The following is a 19796-nucleotide window of genomic DNA, read 5'->3' as shown; positions in this document are numbered from 1 at the left end:
GACTTTCGGCAGTGTCCTGGGTGATTCCCATAAAGCTGATCTTGAGGGAACCACCGAGAGACACCAATTTGTGGGATTGTATTAGATGTACTTGAGTTCATTTTCTTTTTCCTTTAATGTATTTCTCAATGACCCTCAAGCCACCCCACAGGGAAAAATTTTAAGCACTCTCTCAGATAAGTATCTAGGGGCCAGTAGCTGGATGTATTTTACACAAATAGGAATGGAGCGGTTTTGTGCAGTAAGATCGAGTTCCTGGTTCCTGCCACCAGCTGGGTGCCGACCAAAAAAAGACAAACACTCGTGGATTTGGAGATGGAATGTAAAGAAATGCTGTACAGATGGACGAAGTCTCATGGCACCTGGAATTTTCAAATTCATCAGAGTAATAATTTTTAAGTGTCACAAAGTAATACCCCAAATTATAAACTATACATTCATTTGCTTAGTTCTTACCCATAAAATCCTTACATAAATTCCCATTTGTCCTTTTTGCATCCTTTTTCTATTGCGTAGGCTGTACAGGCTCAGAATAGATACTGACAGCCAGAAAACAAAGTAACCTAACTCACCATACTAATTCCAGCATTTAAGAGGAAAAAGTTTAAAGCTCGTTGTCATCTATTTCTGTAAATATAAAGCTCTGTTCATGCTTTCAGATGAGATAGACCAGGACTATAATAAACCATTTAACGTTCTCTTTATACTGCAAATCCTAGCTCTTAGTATTTCTTTTCCCCTCTCAATTTGGAGAAATACACCAGCCAGACCATTCATTGGCTGCTAATGTACACTCCTGCCTGGCACAGGGGACCCAAGGGAGAGGTGACTATGTGCTCCAAGACCTGTCACTTCTCTAAAAATAACGGTGGGAGGATCACCCAAATGGAGGTGATGGTGGCTAATATTACTGAGAGCTTACTATTTGACAAGTATGACATGCTTTATGTGAATTAAGTTACTTGATCGGTCCAAACTATTATTATTCACATTTTATAGGTGAGAAGATTGGGGCCCAAAGAGGATAAATAACATGTCCCAAGTCAAATGAATCCAATCCAATCAAACTCAGGCAACTTGGTTCTAGCGCCAACTCTTTACCTGATACTTGAGGACATCACCCCCCACCCCCAATGCCTCAACAAAGTCAGGGCCAATATTCCAAATGAAGAGTCTAAGAAAGGGGCCCGTATTGGCAGTCATTCCCACCTGATCTGCATCTTCATTTTCAACATGGCAACCTATTATTTATACATCTAATAATACGAATGGTTTCAGCTTCCTTGAGAACATTTGGTATACCTTTCATTCTAGATTTCTATTACAAACATGTCGTGATAACAAAACTGCCCTGTGCTATAGTTTTCTAAGCATAGATCAGAAGTTGCACACAGAAACCTAAATAAGAGTGAATAACTATCTGCTTTCAGATGGAACTAAATTAAAATATAATTTGATGAAATCGAAACCAAGCCATTATCTGATGGTAAGGACATTTCTTGGCAGGCAGCTCATGTTTAACCAGAAGAGCCACCTGCCCGGGACAGCAGGTCTTTGGTGAGGAAACTGGGTTAGATGCGGAGACCACAGACTTTTCCGCAGGAGGCAGAGAGGACCCTCGTTCCTAATTCTGCACCGCTTCGGGCTCCGGCATCGCCCCTGGGATTCGTGGAGCAAAACCCAGCCTCCGAAAAAGCAGTCATGGATGGTGTGTTTAAGCAGAAAGCACCTACCACAAAAACACGTTTTTGGACACATTTACCTACAGAGTGGAAAATTTGCTGCAAGCGACGGCGTATGGGGGGTGACAAGGAACTCCTTGGGGGGCGGGGGGCTGGAGAGTCGCCACCTTCCCTTTGTTACTGAGCTGGCATGGGAAGCGGGGGTGTAACTCCTCCCGAGTCACCGGACTGCACTACTTGGAAGCGATGTCAGCCTGTGTAAGGGAGGGAGCTCCTCTTATAATTACAGACAAACAGAAAGAACGTGAGCTAGTAGGCAGAGCTGAGTAGATGAGGCCAGTTCAGGACCAGATGCGGAGGAACTAAGTGCTGCAGGTGGGGACGGTGATGGTGACGAAACCTGGGCGGGTGTGGTGACTTACACCTAAGATGCTGCTTCATAATCTGAACACGAATGCCATTACGCAAATGTGCACGCACGGGGGGTTGTCCTTGTGTTTTTCTGAGCCTGGAGACTGCAGGGTTTCATGTGGCATACTCAGAGAATACATAAGCGTGAAGGGGGTGTTCTTTGCATTAGACTCGGTCGGAGGAAGGCGAAAAAGCCAAGTAAGCGTATGAGGAAAATGGCTCACAGCCCCAAGATGTACGGATGTGACACAGACATCATCATACGCCACTGAGAATGACGGACATTTTCAAGAAGCAAGTTTGATCAGAGAGGCCACAAAGCAGAGGGAGCCCAGGGTCCAGCGGAGCGACCGGAACCCAGTGCGGCCCTCAGACTGGAGTGGCGGTTAGTTCTGTTTGCACACTTTAGACAAACCTAGTGAACGTAGGTACAGGAAGAAAGGACAATTCTAGACATTGCTGGGAATCATGTAATTTTAGGAGGAAGGGACTGATGAGATTATTCAGTTTTTCAATCTCCTCCTGTCTGGACAACGAAACCGAAGATAAAATGCCTTGCAGTCGCCCCGGCCTTGTCAGTGGTGGGGCAGCACCCAGACTCCTGAGGAGGTCACCCACTGTTTCCTGTTTATCTCTTGTCCCACCGGCTTTGTGATGTCCTGCTGGCACTGCCTTCAATCTTACAGGGTGGCTTCCTAAATTTCACTGTTGACTAAGTCATCCAGGAGGGCGACCAGTTGACTGGGGCTTTTAGATGGGTACGGCCCAACGCCTTCCATCCACGAAGTTATGCCAGGAGGTTGGGGCACAGAATAGGCAGAACCATTGCCCAAGAACATGTATGTCATGGCACATACCATTTTTATGGAACAAAAGCAGCTTGGCAGAATAGTCATTTCTTCTGAGTGCTTTATTCAAAGTTAAAAATAAGTTGGGAAGGGAAATTTTCATTTTAGCAATCTTTAATTACTATTACTGTTTTAGGAGGGGAGAGTCGGAGGATGAGGAGTCCGGAGACACTCGTTTTATTATTCTGTGAACACTGCTCACTGTTCTCCCAATTTGGCCCAGGGTAGAAACTTGGTAAAATGCAGTTGCTATATTGAAATCCCTCTTCTGCTTATTATTTCTAATACTAACATTTCTAATGTATTTAAAATAACTTAGTCTATTATTAACTTCATGCTCAGAATCACAATACCCTTGTGACATAGGGCAAAGAGTTATCATTATCCCTTTTTAACAATGAGAAACTTCAGGCACATAAAAGGTAAGCAGATTTTTCAGGTTCATAGCTATTTAGGGGAAAAGACAGGGCTACGAAATCAGGTCTTTGGACTTCCAGCCAAGTTTCTTTCTCCTGGATGTGATCTTTTGATTTTAATATTTAATGAAAAACCTCATTTGGTACTTTTCTTCTTTTCCATTTATTTTCCAATTACAGTTGTCCCACAATATCATATTGGTTTCAAGTGTATGACATAGTGATTAGACACACACCTTATGATAGGTACTTTTCTGGTTAACACCCCACTCTCCATTTCGTCTGATAGTTTCTTCTTTTGGTTACAAGCATCATTTACTGTTTTCAAACCCCATACAGGTCCCTGAACCTGGCAAGTACTCAATAGTTGTTTTGTTTTAAGAATTAAGAATGTGAGAGTCACTTCCATAGGATGGATGTTATCTGAGGTAGGACAGTGAGGTGTTACATGTAATTAGTTCAAGTCTTCCTTTTCTCATTACTGTTTAAGGGCTTTTGGTCTAATTAGCAGACACTGGTCAGAAGGTCTACATCAAATTTATGCTCATTACTGAGTTATTAGCTTAAAATATGGGTCTCAGTTTCTTTATTAAAAACATGAAAATGTAGTATTTTTTAATAAGAGAAAAAGTTTCCATTTTCAGAATTACATTATGCTTCTTGGATGGCAATTAATATGGTTTAAGCCTCATCATGCGCCACATACAGTTCCGAGGTCTTTATGTAAGTCCTATAATTTATGAACTATAATATGTGAAATATAATTTTTGCTATTATGGTCATTTTTACACGAGGGAACTGGGGCTTCGAAAGGATAAGTAACTTGCCCAATAACCTAAAGCAAATAAAAAAGGTAGCTAACCTACCTGTTTCACTCCCAAATTTAAGCTGTTATTAAAACTCCTATTTTGCCTATAGCTTTATGACTGACAGAAAATTTCCCCGGAGGATTAAAATCCTCCCCATTATAGATACTCCGTTTATGTGGTCACCCCAAGGAAAGACTACAGTATGTTCTTTCACGTGCTGCTAAAATGTCAGCCTAAGGAAACATTTTTGCAGACATTCTTTGTTCTGGACCCGGGAGTGTGTCTTCAGGCTGCTTACTTTAGGTTGTAATACGTTCCCAACACTCGCCTTTCAAGTTTTTAAACAATATTTCAAATTCCCTTCAGTTTGTGCGCTGAGCTACCTGTCCCCAAAATGGGAAAAAAACATAACATTTTCTAAGATTATATGAATAGAGACATCGAGATGATCGGACGTTCAAAGAGCCGCACGAGGAACGGGCTGGGTCTCTCGCGGAGGCCCAGTCCTGTTGGAACCAGACTCCAGGGAGAAGGCGGGCTCTGGTGGGAGATCCTGCCTTCCACCCTTCGTCCAGGGAAGACAAGACTGGGCGCCACTGGATTCAGTAACCCCCACGATCCAGCATGTTAGGCAGGAAGAGACCGGACTAGGAAATCCCACGGCCTCCTTTTCGGATGAATGACTGCCGTCCAGAGAGCGGTTGCGCGGCCTCACCATCCGATTCCGCGGGAGCCATCGAGGAGGCTGGACGCCTGACCACGGATGAGACTTCTGGGCTGGGGCCAGCGGCAGGACGAGGAGGGCCTGATGCCCAAGAGGGAAATTGAAGGTAGGTTATTGGGATCGCAATCCTTTCCCTGCTTATTATCCGCTGTGCACTCCTGGGCCAGGCACTGAGCTTTTCTGTGACTCGATGTTTTCGCTACATGGAGGGTGGTCCCAGGCCTATGTCATGCAGTGGTTGTGGCGATTACGCGTTAACACGCACCTCGAAGGCAGCGTTCAAAGCCTAAAAGCTTGTGGTTAAATTCTCCTTAATCACTACTGATTTCTTGCCCCAAATTCAGCCCGTTCCGTCCTTGAATTCGGAGCTCTCCCCAGCACTCCTCCCCTTTTGAAGTTTTCTAGACGGCAGTGGACACCGATTAAGTTCGGGCAGGTGGATGGCATCTGCACCCGACACGAGAGCCAGCCTGCACCCGGGGAGTCTGGGGACGCCAGCGCTCCAGGTGAACGGAGGCTCAGAAACAGCGCGCCTCGGCCAGGACGCCAGGCCCCCTCCGCCGGCGCCAGGTCACCGTGGGGGAGGCTGTGTCCCCCACCTGCGCCTCTCGCCTGTAGAAGGCCCCGGAGGCTTGCGGGGGACCGACAGGCACACTCGGCTGGAACTGGTCTCCAGCCTGCGCTTCCCCCCACGGAACCCCGAAGACAAAGGGGCTTCTCATCGGCCTCACTTTTTCCGTGTGTTGCCCTCCTTGTCATCCTAGCCCCAGGCTTTGTCCCCAACTTGCCCAGGGCTGGCCAAACGGCTCCCCTCGCCGCCGTCCCTTTGTCTGGCGGCCCCTGGGGGGTCCCCTTTGTTGCCCGCCGCCCCTTCTAGACAGGTGCGGGAGCCGCTGACCCTCGGGGAGGAGCAACAGGAGGACGAGGCGGCGCAGACCAGCCTGTGCCGCCGCCGTGCCCCTCGGCCCGAGCCTGGCATGGGGCGGAGTGTGGCGGGGCCGGCGCCCTCTGATTGGCTGCCGTTGTCGGGGCACCGCGCCCGGATTGGGCCGCGGCGCTGTCTGGCGCGAGGGCGCGCGAGGTGGGGAGGGGGCGGCTGGAAGCTGCTGGAAGTCGGGGGGCGGGGCGGGCGCCCGCGAGGTCTGGGGCGCGGGGCGCAGGGCGCGGGGGCGGTAGGGGGCGCGAGGGGGAGGGTGCGCGGGGGGAGGGCCCAGCTGGTCACCGCCCCCGGCCCCTCCCCGGCCCCGCCCCGCTCAGCCCAGACCACGGGCGGCCAGGGGGCGGGCGCGCCGGTTGCATCCCCATCCTCAGTGTCGCCCGGCAGAGCGCGCGGGCGGCCGGAGCGCGGCGGGCGGAGCGCCAGGCCGGCCATGGCCACCACCAGCACCACGGGCTCCACCCTGCTGCAGCCCCTCAGCAACGCCGTGCAGCTGCCCATCGACCAGGTACGCGAGGCGGCCCTGCTGGCATCGTGCCCTCGCCGCCCCCTTCGGGCCGTGGTGCCCTCCGCACCGGAGCCGGGCGCGGGCTGAGGTGGGGGCCGCCCCTTGAAGGGAGGGGGCGACCCGCCTGTTATTGTCCACCCGCCGCCTGGCACCGTCGCCCCTCCCGGCGTGCCCACCCAGCCCCCACCCGGCTGGTGCCCGTGCCGCCGGGGGGGCTCGGGGCACCAACGTGCGCGCGTGCATGCCTGGCCCTGCGCTGTGCCACGGCAGTGCCGGCACCCGGGCGTGTGCGCCGGGCGGCGGGCCGGCCCCCCGGAGTTCCAAAGCCACTTACAGGGCGTGCGGACGTCGGTATAGACAGCGTAGAAGGGCTGTGCTTCAGGGAAACTCGGGTGTCTGTGCCGTGCGTGCCTGGCGCCCGCTACCCCACGGGGAAGCAGGACGGGTGTGCCTAGGTGGAGGGTGCGCTGGACGAGGCTGTGTAGTGTGGAGGGGACCAGCCGAGGGGTCAGCGACCTGTGCTGTCGGACAGTTAGCGTTGAGGTGTCGCTAATTTGAGAGGCAGCAGTGTGTGGGAAGACAGGTTATGAAGGAAAATCGGAGGGAGTTAATAATCCGAGGATTTCTAGGGGAGAAAGTTGCAACCTTGTAGCTAGAGGCAGCCACCCGGTCCCTTCCCTCCCACCAGTCAGCAAAGCCTTTGACATTCATTGTCCAGGGAAGGGTGGCGTTTCAGGGAGGCCGACTGAGTTTATGTGAAAGGCCGAGGGGTTGCTGTGACATACTCGGCCCTGTGGTGGGTGCAGCACTGCTGTGTTACTCAGAAAAGAAAGTTCCCAAGTGTTCGGTCACTGTGACACTTAGGGAAGTTGCTGATGGGGATTATGAACTGCCCTAGCCCCTAGCTTCTGGGAATTAACTGGAAATTTTGCTGCAAGTGATTTCAAGTGTGCTTGATATAGAAGCATTTGCCCTGTACGAGAGACCCTGGTGCACTGTCCTCCTGAATGCGTGGTTGTCACTGATGTCACCGGGGACTCCTCCGGGGACTTCTCTCGCAAGACAGGATTCCTCTGCACCCAGACCCTGTTTCATAGCAGCGGGATGGGACAACTCCTGGGTCTGCTTTAGGACACTAACTGCTTTGTGTTCTGCTGCTTAAAAAAAAAAAATCCACCTTCTGTTCAGATCTTAATTGTTTAATTATATTTTAGTCGTAAGTTTGGGTTCATAGTAAAACGCCTATTCTACCCCCCCCCCCACACACACACCTTGAACTGTGATCATGGGACTCATGCTGATAGATTCAAGTGTCCCTGGTGAAATGGCTCTTGTCCTCTGAGGAAAGAGTCCTCTCTGTCATGAGCACACTGGTCAGACCTGAGGGGACTCCTGTGTGGAGTCTCCTTTTGGGGAACTGTGGGTGACCTATACGCTGGCTTAAGTAGGTTGCTGTTAGGGTATCAGCACAGGCAGGGCAGTGCCAGTTTAGAATTTTTTTTGCTGATGTGGAGCAAGGTTTATTTTGGGGAGAAAGGTGTATTCATATTCTCTCTGTCCTTCTTTGCCCCTGCCATGATGAAATTTTTCCTAACTGTGCTAATATGTTTAAATTTATATGAAGCTTATCTTTTAAGAGTGATTTAATATTAATGAACTCCTTGAAACATCTCAGCAGTCCAGAGCAAGTTCTCTTCAGCCCTGAGACGGCAGGGGGTCCAGGGAAGGGGGCAGGGCTTCCACCCCGACTTCCCTTCCCTGTTACCTTCAGTCTGGATCTGGTGCTTTGGACAGACTTCCTGCTCTTGGGAGTGATCTGAGTTTGTAGGGCCGTGTGCAGAGTGTTTTGAGTTGTTTTCTCTAAGCAAGTCTCTCTTTCCACGTGGTTTTCGTGTCAGTTTCAGGTGTACAGCATAGTGGTTAGATGCATTTACAGTGTTCCCCCTGATATTTCAGGTACCTGCCTGGCATCAAGCATAGTTATATACAATCTTAGTAACTATATTCCCTCTGCTGTACATTACATCCCCATAACTATTCTGTACCTACAAGTCTGTACTCCTCAGCCCCTTCACCTTGTTCACCCAGCCCTCCAGCCCCCTCCCCTCCGGCAACCATCTGTTGTCTGTGTCTGTGAGTCTGTTCCTGCTTTGTTTGTTCATTTATTTTGTTTTTTAATTTTCAGGTATGAATGAAATCTTATCTTTCTCTGACTTACTTCGCTTAGCATAAAACTCTCTAGGTCCATCTATGCTTTTGCAAAGGGTAGGGTTTCATTTTTTATGGCTGAGTAATATTCCATTGTACATATGTACCACAATTTTTTTTATCCACTCATCAACTGATGGGCACTTGGGTTGCTTCCATAGCTTGGCTATTGTAAATAATGCTGCAGTGAACACAGAGGTGTGTGTATCCTTTTGAATTGGTGTTTTGGGTTTCTTTGAATATATACCCAGAAGTGGAATCACTGGGTCATAAGGCAGTTCCTGTTTTAATTTTCTGAGGAAACTCCATGCTGTTTTCCACAGTGACTGCACCAATCTGCATCCTTTCTCCACACCCTGGACCACACATTGTTGATTTATTGACAATGGCCATTCTGACAGGTGTGGTTTTAATTTGCTTCTCTCTGATGATTAGTGATGTTGAGCATCTTTTCAGATGTCTATTGGCCATCTGTATGGCCTACTCTTTGGAGTAGTGTCTCTTTAAATCCTGTGCCCATTTTTTAAATTGGATTGTTTGTTTTTCTAAGCAAGTCTTAATGATATTGAATTAATATCAACAAAAACCTTAATTTTTTATATAGCGATGATAAATGATTTCTTTGATGCACTGAAGAGTTGGCTTTTTTGTTGATAAAGCTCTTGGATTTACTGAAGGCTCTTATTGTAAAATTGGATGAAAAACCACTTAGCCCATCATTTTAAAATTGAGCAAAATAGAAAATAATGTTGGTGATATGTAAATAATTGAGTCCAAGTTTGAGAAAGCTTAAGAATGGGTTGTAATCAGATAGTGTGATTTAACAGGAAAAAGACAAATCAGGAAATGCAAAGTGTAAAAATATAACTTGTTAGTGTGTGAATTTGGCATATACTAATTCACAGTGCTTTGAAAGTTTAGGAGATCATAAAAGTAGTTGTTCAATCTCAGAGGAGGAAAAAGGGCCTTAGGGCCAGAAACATAGTCTAACTTTTAGACTAACTTTTAAGCTGTCTAACTTTTTAGAGTGTAGAATTTATGAAGTGGTAGAAATTATTGGTATGTATGGAACACAGGGTGGGACAGAAGTAGGTTTACCCTTGCTCATATAGAAAACAATACAATAAGTAATGAATAATAATACAAGAATAGATTCTGTGTGTTGTGGACTCAACTGTCAGCCAACTTCTGCGCTGCCCTGTGTGGGAACGTCTGTTGCAGGTGGAGTAGGATGGAAAGGAGCAAGGGAACGTTTCACAGGAAGACCAGGCAAGGAAGGGGAGCAAAATACCTCACCTTAGACCCCTGGATGTTTCATCTTTCCTGGAATTCCAGCATAACCTTGGGGTGAGCATAGTATTTGTTCAGTGGGCCTTACATTGAAATGAAAATACAAAATCTAGTATCAGGTGAGGTCCCGTGATGCCTTAGGGCAGGAAATACTGAGCGTCTGGTGTCCCCCCCTCTAGGCCTCGCATTCGAGGGACTTTATTTTGAGGGCAGTGACCATAAAGGGGCACGTGGAGGGTAGGTTTGCCGAGGACTGGGGCCCAGGGAGAGCTGTGCCAAAGGGCCAGAGGCGCCGCGGAGAGGACTCTGGAGCCGCGGGACACAGTGGTGTCCCTGGACAGCTGCTGATGCGGTGGCTTTTCAAAGACCCGGAAGTGCGGAGCACCATCCCGAAGGGAATCACTGCAGGCTGCACATCAGCCTGTTTTTGCTTTTGTGTTTTTTAACCTTGACACATCTGTTCTGTGCGTTTGATCTACCTAAGTCTCTGAGTTACCAGACTGAGGTGGTTCTGGTAACTCAGAACCACCCTCTTCTTCCTCCCTGCCTGTCTCTCTCTCTCTTCCTTTCCTTTTTGGGGGGGCATGGGGGAGGGGTTTTGAAAGATGTGGTTTATTAGCTCTTTTCCTATTGCAAAGCCAGCAGTGCAGAAACTGCAGATGAGGACCATGATGCTGAGTTTTCTTCATTCCAGACAATGCTGTGGAAGCATCTGGAAGCCGGCATCCAGGTGTGCATGAGGGGCGGCTTTTTTTTTAATCGAGGTGTTGACACTATAACATTATATTAGTTTCCGGTGTACAACGTAACCGTTTGTTATTTGTATAGACTGTGAAATGATTTCCACAATAAGTCAATTTAACATCCATTTACTAATATCTGTAAAGGAACATCTGTTTCTCTCCTTTTTAACCATTTCGTTCCCTTATTTTCTGTGATGCGGTCATCACTGTGAAACTAGAGTACGTCTCCCTAGTGACGGGACACCCGGATGACATGCCCGGCAGACGGCCCTTTAGGAATGAGACTGGCTCATTGCACGGTCGTGCTTGGGGACAGGGTCACTGTTTTAGGGATGATGTGCTTCGCTTGTGGGGGATGAAGAGGGGCAAGAGGGAGACGCAGGGCTTTTGAAAGGTTTTGGAGGAAGGAGAAGAAGGGAGACAACCCGTTGTATGTGATTAATCCTGCAAACTCAGGCGGTGATTTTAGTGGGTGACACCTTACAGTTTCTGGATGTCTTCAGTTGCATTATATTATTTAACTGAATCCTTACAGCACCTTATGAAGTCAGATAAAATTCAAGGCTTGAAGTATTTAACTTCAGGAAAAAAAATATATATATGACCTTGAGTCAAAGGTCAGTTTTAATTTATAGTCTCAACATGTGGCAAGAAACTTGGGTCATTCATTGCCCACTGTATGGGTAACCCCACGCTCTGGGTTGCCCATACATTTTTGAAGGAGAGGGTGGAGGGAGAGGACTTGGCCATCACTGACGAGCTGGTGAGTGTGGGACTGGGGAAGGTGCGTGTCCGTGGGAGGGACGTGCAGAGGCTTGTAGAAAATTGCCTCCTTTTTGGTCAGTTTGCTGATGGGCCTTTTCCGAACATTCGCACCCACGCTGTCCAGGGGTGTCCATCCTTTGGGCGTCTCTGGGCCACACCGGAGGAAGAAGAGTTGTCTTGGGCCACATGTTAAATACGCAAACACTAACAAAAGCTGATGAGCGAAAAAAGGTTTTAAGTACATTTACAATTTTGTGTTGGGCCGCGTTCATGGCCATTCTGGGCCGTAGGCAGCCCGCAGGCTGGGGGCGGGACACCCTGATAGAGCATCAGTGAAATGAGGCGATATATTAGGGAGAAGAGAAGTTTAAAACATTAACCTCTCTCCTCCCCCTCCAGGCTGTACTCTGATGAACCCCATTTCCCAGATAAAGAAATAAGTGAAGCTCTCAGTATCGGGCCTTTTGAAGGATACGAACTTTAGAAGAAGGTGAATGGCAATAAAAGAAGCCAGTCGAGGATTAACTTTATTTTGAAATGGCCATTTGGATGCTCTAGGTTTAGGACATAAATGTTTAACTAATGTGCCTCTCATGTCCTCTGTACCCCCACAAACAACACAGTCTTCCCAGGGGACCCCTGGGGTACCCGGGAGGCCTGCTGGGACAGAGTCCTGTTCACAGGGAGGCCCCGGGGGTGTGAGCTTGAACCCTACCCGCATCTCAGGCCCCATCGCTAATCTAACGCACATGGGTGAGCTTTCTCTGGTGTAAGATGTGTGTTGCGCTTCCTTTTAAAGTCCCTCGATTCTTTGTTTCGTGAACTAAGGAAGCTGCCCCAAATTCTTTCTGGACTGAGTTGGAGGGAATATCAATGAAAACTACAGGGAATCAGTGGTCCGATGCATTTTGAAGACTTCTCAGCGGTACAGTTCAAGCTGCCTCTCAGCATAATCGGAAGCAGTTGAGCAGAACACCACGTGCCCAGAAACTGGCAGGGCGTGTGGGCTTCCCTGAACTGCAGGCCATTTCCCTTTGTCGATAGGAAGTAGCTCTGGGGGGGGGGTCGGGGAAACACCGGGTTGCCTGGGTTTGGAGCTGCGCTTGGGCACGTTCTCGCACTTTTCCGTCAGCCCAGTCCTCGTCTGTGCAGTACAGACAGTCAGTAGGACCTACTTGTGGGTTGTCGTGGAGATCGTCACGGCCTCTGTGAGGTGCCTGGCTCCTCCCGTACGTGTTTGATACAGTTCTTGCCTCTTCATAAATTTTGAAGTGTGTGGAATTTATTTCTCTTTCTCTTTCGGGAAGTTCGCAGGTACCCACTTTTCATCGTCAGGGCTTCCTTAGTGGGAAGGGAAGCACGAGCCCCCTAGTAAGCCGCATGCCTGCGCCGAGATCAAATAGGATTACAGTCCAGTTTTGAATCTGGAGTCAAAAGTGGTTTTTCTGCTTCCTTGCTGCTTCAAGGGTTCTTTGTCCCCCTCTGTTAGTACTGCCTCGCTGGGTACAAATAACCTCTGCCTCTGTTGATTGTGGTCTGCAAGCGCTGGCTTTCCAGGGGCATAGTCAAAACAGCCTACATGCGGCTGCTTCTGCCTGCGGCCAGTTCGCCAGGCAGGATTCTGCAGTGACGGAGCTACGCACGGCTCCTTTAAGCCACAAACACGGCCCTCAGGAGAGTGGTCTCCTGATGGTTTTATGAGTGACGGGGTGAAGCCTGAAGCCACGCTTTGGTAAATGTCAGGTGTGGGAAGGCGGGGGGGGGGGGAGCTGATTGGGACATCCGAACAGGTGCGAACGCCGTATCCCTCTTCCCTCCCCGTCTCAGCCCTAACCGTCCTCCCCACCCACATCCAGTGCACCGCGCATAAATCTTTTCTGAATGCCACCTGATGGGCCTGCTTGCTCATTTGAACGACAGAAGCATTTTGGATTTGGCATTCGTATTCTGTTTAATGTTATTCCTATCATTCAGGGTTCTGGTAGGAGACGGACTGAACTAGGTAACCGAGGAGACTTAAAGAATCATTTGGTCCTAAGATCCAGGCAGGTTAGGGGAACAGTCCCAGCTGCACTGGGCCTACAGGGCAGGGGGAAGGTTGGGGCAGACACCGGGGGAGCAGCACCCGAAGGGGAGCTGTGGGGGCTGCCTGCTGGGAGCAGCTGTGGCCTCCAGTGAGGGACCAGCCAGCCGGAGGTGGTGGACTGAGAGAGGGAACTGGTGCAGGCAGGTGAGCATCCCTTCTCCCCGTACCTCTTGCTGGTGCGCCTCCCAGAGGGCAGGTGGGTGCCCGGGGCGCAGCGAGGTGGGTAGTGGGTTGGAGGGCGTGTATTCCTGCCCTGAACACTCTGGCCACTGATACACCATGCTTTACAGTCTCCACCCGATGAACCGGGGTAGGGGCTCTGGCCAGGCCTCTGTGCACGCCCTCCTTCCCTTCCCCGCCAGCCCTGCGCTGGGAAAGAATCCCCAGTTCTTGCTTTTCCGTTTTCTTAATTCCTAGTCGCTTACAACCATTGTAATCGGGGCTCGGCCTCCAACACTAATGGCCAAATCCAGTGCAAACTTTGAGAAGCCAGGACTCATCAGTCCTGCCTGCCGCCAGGGCTGTTTAAGCTCCGAGACGGCTGGTGCCAACAGTCACCTGGGGTCGTTGCTAAAGAGACCTGTTCTCTCCCTGGACCTCCTGGGTGAGCGCCAGGAGCCTGCGTGTTTGACCACCGCCATCAGAGGTGGGGAGCTACCTGGGCACATTTGCGAAAGACTCTCCCTATCATTACAGGGTTATAAAAATCTGGTGTACTTTTTACATGCGTGCGTTGGAGCAGTTAACATAGACCCTCCGAAATATCATGCAGTGTCATGCCACGTCCTCTTCCAACCACGTTGTCTGACAAGGTCCGGGCACGGAGGAGTCGAGTTCAAGGAATCCGTCTCCCTGGAGGAGAATGTGGCATCCAAAATGGGTTAACAATTGGCTGTTTTATTTTAATTATTTTACTCTTGCTACTGAGTATGGACACTGTACTGTACTTACTTATTCCTATGAAAATCATCCAAGAAGAAGAAACAGTTTAGGGGAAAAACATTAGTATTCCCCACGGAACTGCCTGAAAGGATGGAAAAATCTCCACAGATTCCGCTCTCCCTTATACAGGGGAGTACGACAGCCAGGGCGATATAATTGTTAACCATTAGGGAAAACATGTCAAGTTGTACAAATTACCCTGGTGTGAGCAATTTAAGTCGATCAGGACCACCATGGTGTACGAGAAGTAAGAAAAACAAGTTACATGTTTGTTTGGGTGATCAAAAGGTGGTGGAATTGTTAGACATTTATATTTCAGGTTCATTGATTCACATAATTCCAATGAAGTTGTACAAAATAATTCCTTGACCAGAGAACAAAGTTCCCTGTAATGAAATAGCCCCTGAATGTCTAAAAGTTGTTGGAGTAACAGCCCCTCCTTTACCTTGAATAGGAATATATATCAATTAGACAGGCAAAGAAATTAAAAAAGGGCTGGTTAACTATTACAAACTAAACACGTAGAAACAGTTACTAGAGAGTCAGTTTATAGTACACAGAGAAACATTTTAGACAGAAAAGGATAGATAGCTAAGTTAGACATCACAAAGGCCTTATAATAAATTTCCTATTACCTCTACTCAATCTAGCGTATCCTTTTGCCCCATAACAAATTCTGAGAAAATTTAATATTCAATAAGACTTTCAAATTCTGTACATGAAGCTACATCTAATTGTCTGATTAATGGTTCTCCTGGTCAAAACAATTTTTGTTTAATATAACTGAAACTATGGAAATTCTTGTACTTTTCCTGATTACCTCTGTATTGATTTTTTTCTGCTTAACTCATCATGCTATACACCTGCAAATGTTAATCACTACCTAAAATGAAAATATAAAAACCTGCTTGTACTTGCAATAGACGGATGGAGCTTCACTGTCCTTTGAGGCGTGATGTCGTCTGTTACCCATTGCCGACGCCTTACCCACCTTCGGGGCCCTGGGCTCTGCTGCGGCTGGACTGAGGCAGTGTCGTTGTGCCGTTGACGATATGATCGTGAGGTTTGGGAAAAACAAAGTGCAGGGTGCACTGTGGGCAGCGTGGCCCTGACACGGGGCTCGTGTTCCGCGGATGCTGGTTGTGTGTCCTTGCAGTCCTGTCATTGCGCCTCCAGTGACCGTTGGTGTGGCCTCATGGGTAGACAGTGTCAGCAGTCTCCCTGGGGCCCTTCCGGAACGTGGGCCTCCCCTGCGTGGGCCCCCCCCCCCCCCCCCGGTTCTGCCGCTTGATTACCTTTGAGGACCAGCGGCAGCCTCCAGAGGGTGGCCGCCAGCTCCTTCCTTGTTGTGCACCCCGCGCGCCCCCACCTTTGTCCTCTCTCAGACGGGGTGGGAGAGCCACGCGTGTAGAAGCACTGCCGCCGGGGTTTAATCTGGGCCTGCCGCACGCCAGTTACTTCCAGTTGCCATCAGCACCTTCCTGTATTTTAGCTCCATGCCTTTCTAGGCTGTTTCCTCGGCCTGAAATCCCCTCCGCCCTTCTCTTGGCCCAGCACACCCGTATTTTCGGTGTTCAGCCAGAGCCTGTGCCTCCTCGGCAAAGCTTTTGATGCTCCGTCCCCTGCTTTCCAGCCACTGGGCTCTCCCCTTCTGAGCCTCTGTTGCGTGTGTGAGGCGCACGCTCACGCGGGGTCAGTGCACGCCCCCACCTCAGGCGGGGCGTTCCGGTGGAGCCTCCACTCCTCTGCGCCTCCTACTTGCGCCCCGCAGCGCTGCGTAATGGGCTGGCTGTCCTGCGGCCTCCCCCCGGCTCTGGACTGCGCCCGCCGCTGCTCTGCCTCTGCAGAGCCAGGGCCCAGGGTCACCCACCTCTCTCTTTCTTGGGAAGGGCTCTTTTGGGGGGTCTCTTCACTGGCACCTTGACAGCTGTGGGTCCTTCCCACTCTAGGAAGCAGTGGGAAGCGCGCTCCCCGCTGCCCCCGGTTTGCCGTGAGCCAGCTGCCCGTGAGCCAGCTGCCCTGTTGACACGCCCGCCCTCCCACCTGCCCCACTCTGCCTGCTCTGCCAGCACCTGCCACGCCTCCGCTGTTGCTCACTGCACAGGTCGCGCCGCCTAGCCACTGTGACTCCCTCCAAGCACAGGGCCTCCTCTTCTTCATGCTGCGACCCCCCTGCTCAGATCCTCATCGGCACAGAGCGTGTCTGCGGTTCACGAGGCTGGCGTGGCACAGAGCCTGGGCACCTCGATGCTGCCAGCCCCGGGCTGAGCCTGCGTCAGCCATGGCTTCCTGGGCTGTGAGGGGGACGTGGGGGCCCTGCCTCTTGGGGTGGTGGTTGGCTTTGTGGGGGGGGAGGTGCAGGTAGAGGGCAGAGCCCAGGGAGAGCCCAGTCAGTGCTGGGTGTCCCTAACTAGGTGGGCACTTTGCCAGTGGTCGTGGGGAGCACAGGATTGTATTAGACCTGTGCCCATCGCTCAGGTCCTTCCGTCCATCAGTGCCTCCTCAGTGACCCGTTTTGCAAGTGTCTGGCACGTGCTGCACAGTGTGCTGGCCTCACGGGTGCAGAGGAGACAGGGGCTGCCAGCTGATGCGACGGGTCCCCAACTTTCCCCAAACCATGGCTGCTGGGAGGAGCGGGCCAGGTGGCGGGCGGTGGCAGGAGCCAGGCTCTGGAGTGGGACTTAGTGCTCTGTGGGCCCTCAGAGATCTTTTTCCCGGGAACACGTCACTTTGTCACTCTCTCTCTTTGGCACTCACACCCCTGGGCTAGAAGACGGCGCCCTTTCCCTGGCTTAGGCCCTCCCTCGACTCTACAGAGCTCCTCAGATCGGGCCCAGGGCACGGCCCGCCCTGGGCTCTCCAGCTGCCACTGCCGTACCTCTGGCCCCCTGCGTGGCCCCGAGGGGTGAGCTCCTGGGCTTCGAGGCTCACTGAGGGTGCACAGCGGGTCTCTCTTAGGCAAGGAAGCCGAGGATTCCTTCTGGCTGACTTCTTTACTTCGGGCAGGTTGCTTAAATGGAGACAGACGTGCCAAGCATTGAGGGATTGGGGGGGGGGGATGTGACTGACCAAAGGGAATGAGGATGACTGTGTGAGGGACGGTGGTCTCAGCCGGATGACGATCATGGCCTGGGAGACAAGGGGCGGTCGGAAGGAGGAGCTCTGTCTGAATGTGTGTTATCACAACAGGGGAACAGGGGCTTTGGTGCGAGAGGCTGTGGGCCTGGAAAGAACGGAGGCGCTGTGCCTGCCCTCTCTGCTCTTAGAGGGCCCCACACCCTCCAACCCGTCTTCCAACCAGCCAGTCCGGGGTGGGGGTGCCCGGCTTTTGCCCAGTAGCGTGGTCATCAGCAGATCCTCCACGGGCGACCAGTGTCTTGGGCTGTGAGGAAACCAGGACCTCCCACCCCCACCTGCCAAGCAGGTGGACCTCACCCTGCAAAGGCCCAGGGCTCTGGCCGGCCTGCTTGCTCCTGTCTAGGCATGGGGCAAGCACGAAACATCCTTTCTGTTTTCATTCATAATCCCGCGGAAACCTCCTTTGTTCTTAGAGGTTTCCTGTTGCAAAGTGAGTGTTTGTGGAAGGTCAAAGTTACAGGTATTATATAATTTTAGATATGTTTAAGTTACTCAGTGCATGTATATCCTGATAAAATAGCTTTCTGCTTATACAAACAAGCCGAAGAGTGAATCATTTTATTTTCTTTTAGAAACTAAGTTGTAAGTAGAGCTACAACACACGAGAGACCATCAAGCGATACCTTGTTGAGACGGAATGGAGAGGGCGTTCTGCCCTTGGCAAAGCCACTGGTTTCCAGAGCGCTCCTCTCGGGTGCCGAGTACGTAAAGATCGACTCGAATGCATCTACCGAGCAATAGTAAACTTCAAAGAAAAATACAAAGGCCTGCATCCATGCCCTAGAAATTAATTATATAGAAGCACAGGTGTGCTTCTGTATGACGCGCAGACTGGGGACCTGGCCCACAACCCAGGCGTGTGTCCCGACTGGGCATCAAACCAGTGACCTTTCGGTTTGTGGGATGATACGCAACCCACTGAGCCCCACCAGCCAGGGCCAGAAGTTTGAGTTAAATTTTATACCATTAGTTCTTCTCATTCAGAGCAGGTAACATCTTGGAATAGCCTTGAGAGGTAACGCCCCGCTGCAGGGGAGGCTGGGGTTGCACGTGGCGCCCCCCCTCACTCCTTCTGCGTGTCCACGGTTCCCGTAGTCGTTGGTCTGGGTTGTCAAGGCTCCCTTCGGGGTGTGACGTTTTAAAACACAAGTCTAGCTAGTAGGGAAGAAAGGGGTGTTTGGAAAGGTCTTGATTACCTTTTCATTGTTTAAAAAAATTTTTTTTGAGATTTTATTTACTTTTTAGAAAGAGGAAAGGAGGGAGAAAGAGGGAGTGAAACATCAATGTGTGGTTGCCTCTCCCACAATGCCCATTGGGGACCTGACCTGCAACCCAGGCACGTGCCCTGCCTGGGAATCGAACCAGCAACTCTTTGATTTTCAAGTTGGCACTCAGTCACTAAGCCACACCAGCCAGGGCCAGCTTTTCAGGTTAAGAGTGTGTATTAGGGTGTTGTGGCCAGAATGCTTTGCCTTGCATTAGCTGTTCATGCTGTGGAGTTTGTGTTTGATCTGCAGCGTCCTTCACCGTGAGTGATAGCGTGCCTTCCTCGTGCGAGGGTGGCATGGCTGTTCGTGTCAGCTGCACACCGAGAGCACAAGTGACAGGGATTTTCGGTGTCCGAGTGGGGCCGAGAGGATGGAGGTAGAGTGCAGGGTGGGGGCACCCTCAGCCGGCAGCAGCTAAAGTCAAGGGACCCTGCCTCGGAGACCACGGCCCCGGTCGCTGCACGCATGCCGCAGCCGGAGACTAGTTACGTCTCCTTCTGTTCCTGGAAAACGTTTTTAAAGCCACAGTTTACCAGGGGGAATGTTGGTAAATTTGGCTCTGCCACATCGCGCTTCAGCCTCCCCCTAGACTCGAGTGGAAATTGTGATAAACTAGTCAAAACTGAAGAGCAGAATGTCGGGCGTCGTCGATCCGTATGCTCAGTAGACGTTTCGATGTGGATTGGAAGGATTCATTCTAAAGGGCCAGATTTCTCTTTCAAGGTACAGGAAAGACAAAATAATGGAGGAATACGCTGTTCCAAGAAAGCTTTTGGCATCGGGTCAAGAGTTTTACCACGTGGGACTGGAAAGTAATTTACAAAACAACTTTGTTACGTATATGGCTTTTGGTAGAAAGCACTGGTAGATTTTTTAAAATTCTGCTTGGAATGTTCAAGGGGAAAGGACGTTGGGACTATTTCAGCAAAGCTGTCCAATAAAATAGACTGGAGCAGCGCTGAGGGCTGGTCTCGAGCTGTTTTCCTTTTTCTGCTGATTTTATTGGAATAGGAACCTCTGG

The 19796-nt window shown here is 50.4% G+C and overlaps 1 protein-coding gene across 2 annotated transcripts in view; it reads left to right on the top strand.

Annotated features, from left to right (window-relative positions):
* Positions 1-6149: 6149 nt before the first annotated feature.
* The window catches only part of MBOAT2 (membrane bound O-acyltransferase domain containing 2), a 65732-nt gene continuing 52085 nt past the window's right edge, over positions 6150-19796 (top strand). For both annotated transcript variants that reach the window (XM_053667159.1, XM_053667158.1), the window contains exon 1: positions 6150-6335. In XM_053667159.1, coding sequence (XP_053523134.1) covers positions 6261-6335 — 75 coding nt within the window. In that variant the 5' untranslated portion in view covers positions 6150-6260. The remainder of the gene's footprint in view (positions 6336-19796) is intronic.

The sequence above is a fragment of the Artibeus jamaicensis genome, unplaced genomic scaffold (genome assembly GCF_021234435.1).
Source record: "Artibeus jamaicensis isolate MK-2021 breed Jamaican fruit bat unplaced genomic scaffold, CSHL_Jam_final contig_465, whole genome shotgun sequence".
NCBI classification, from domain to species: domain Eukaryota; kingdom Metazoa; phylum Chordata; class Mammalia; order Chiroptera; family Phyllostomidae; genus Artibeus; species Artibeus jamaicensis.
The sequence above is the reverse complement of the archived record's forward strand: the minus strand, read 5'-3'. Positions and strand labels throughout refer to the sequence as shown.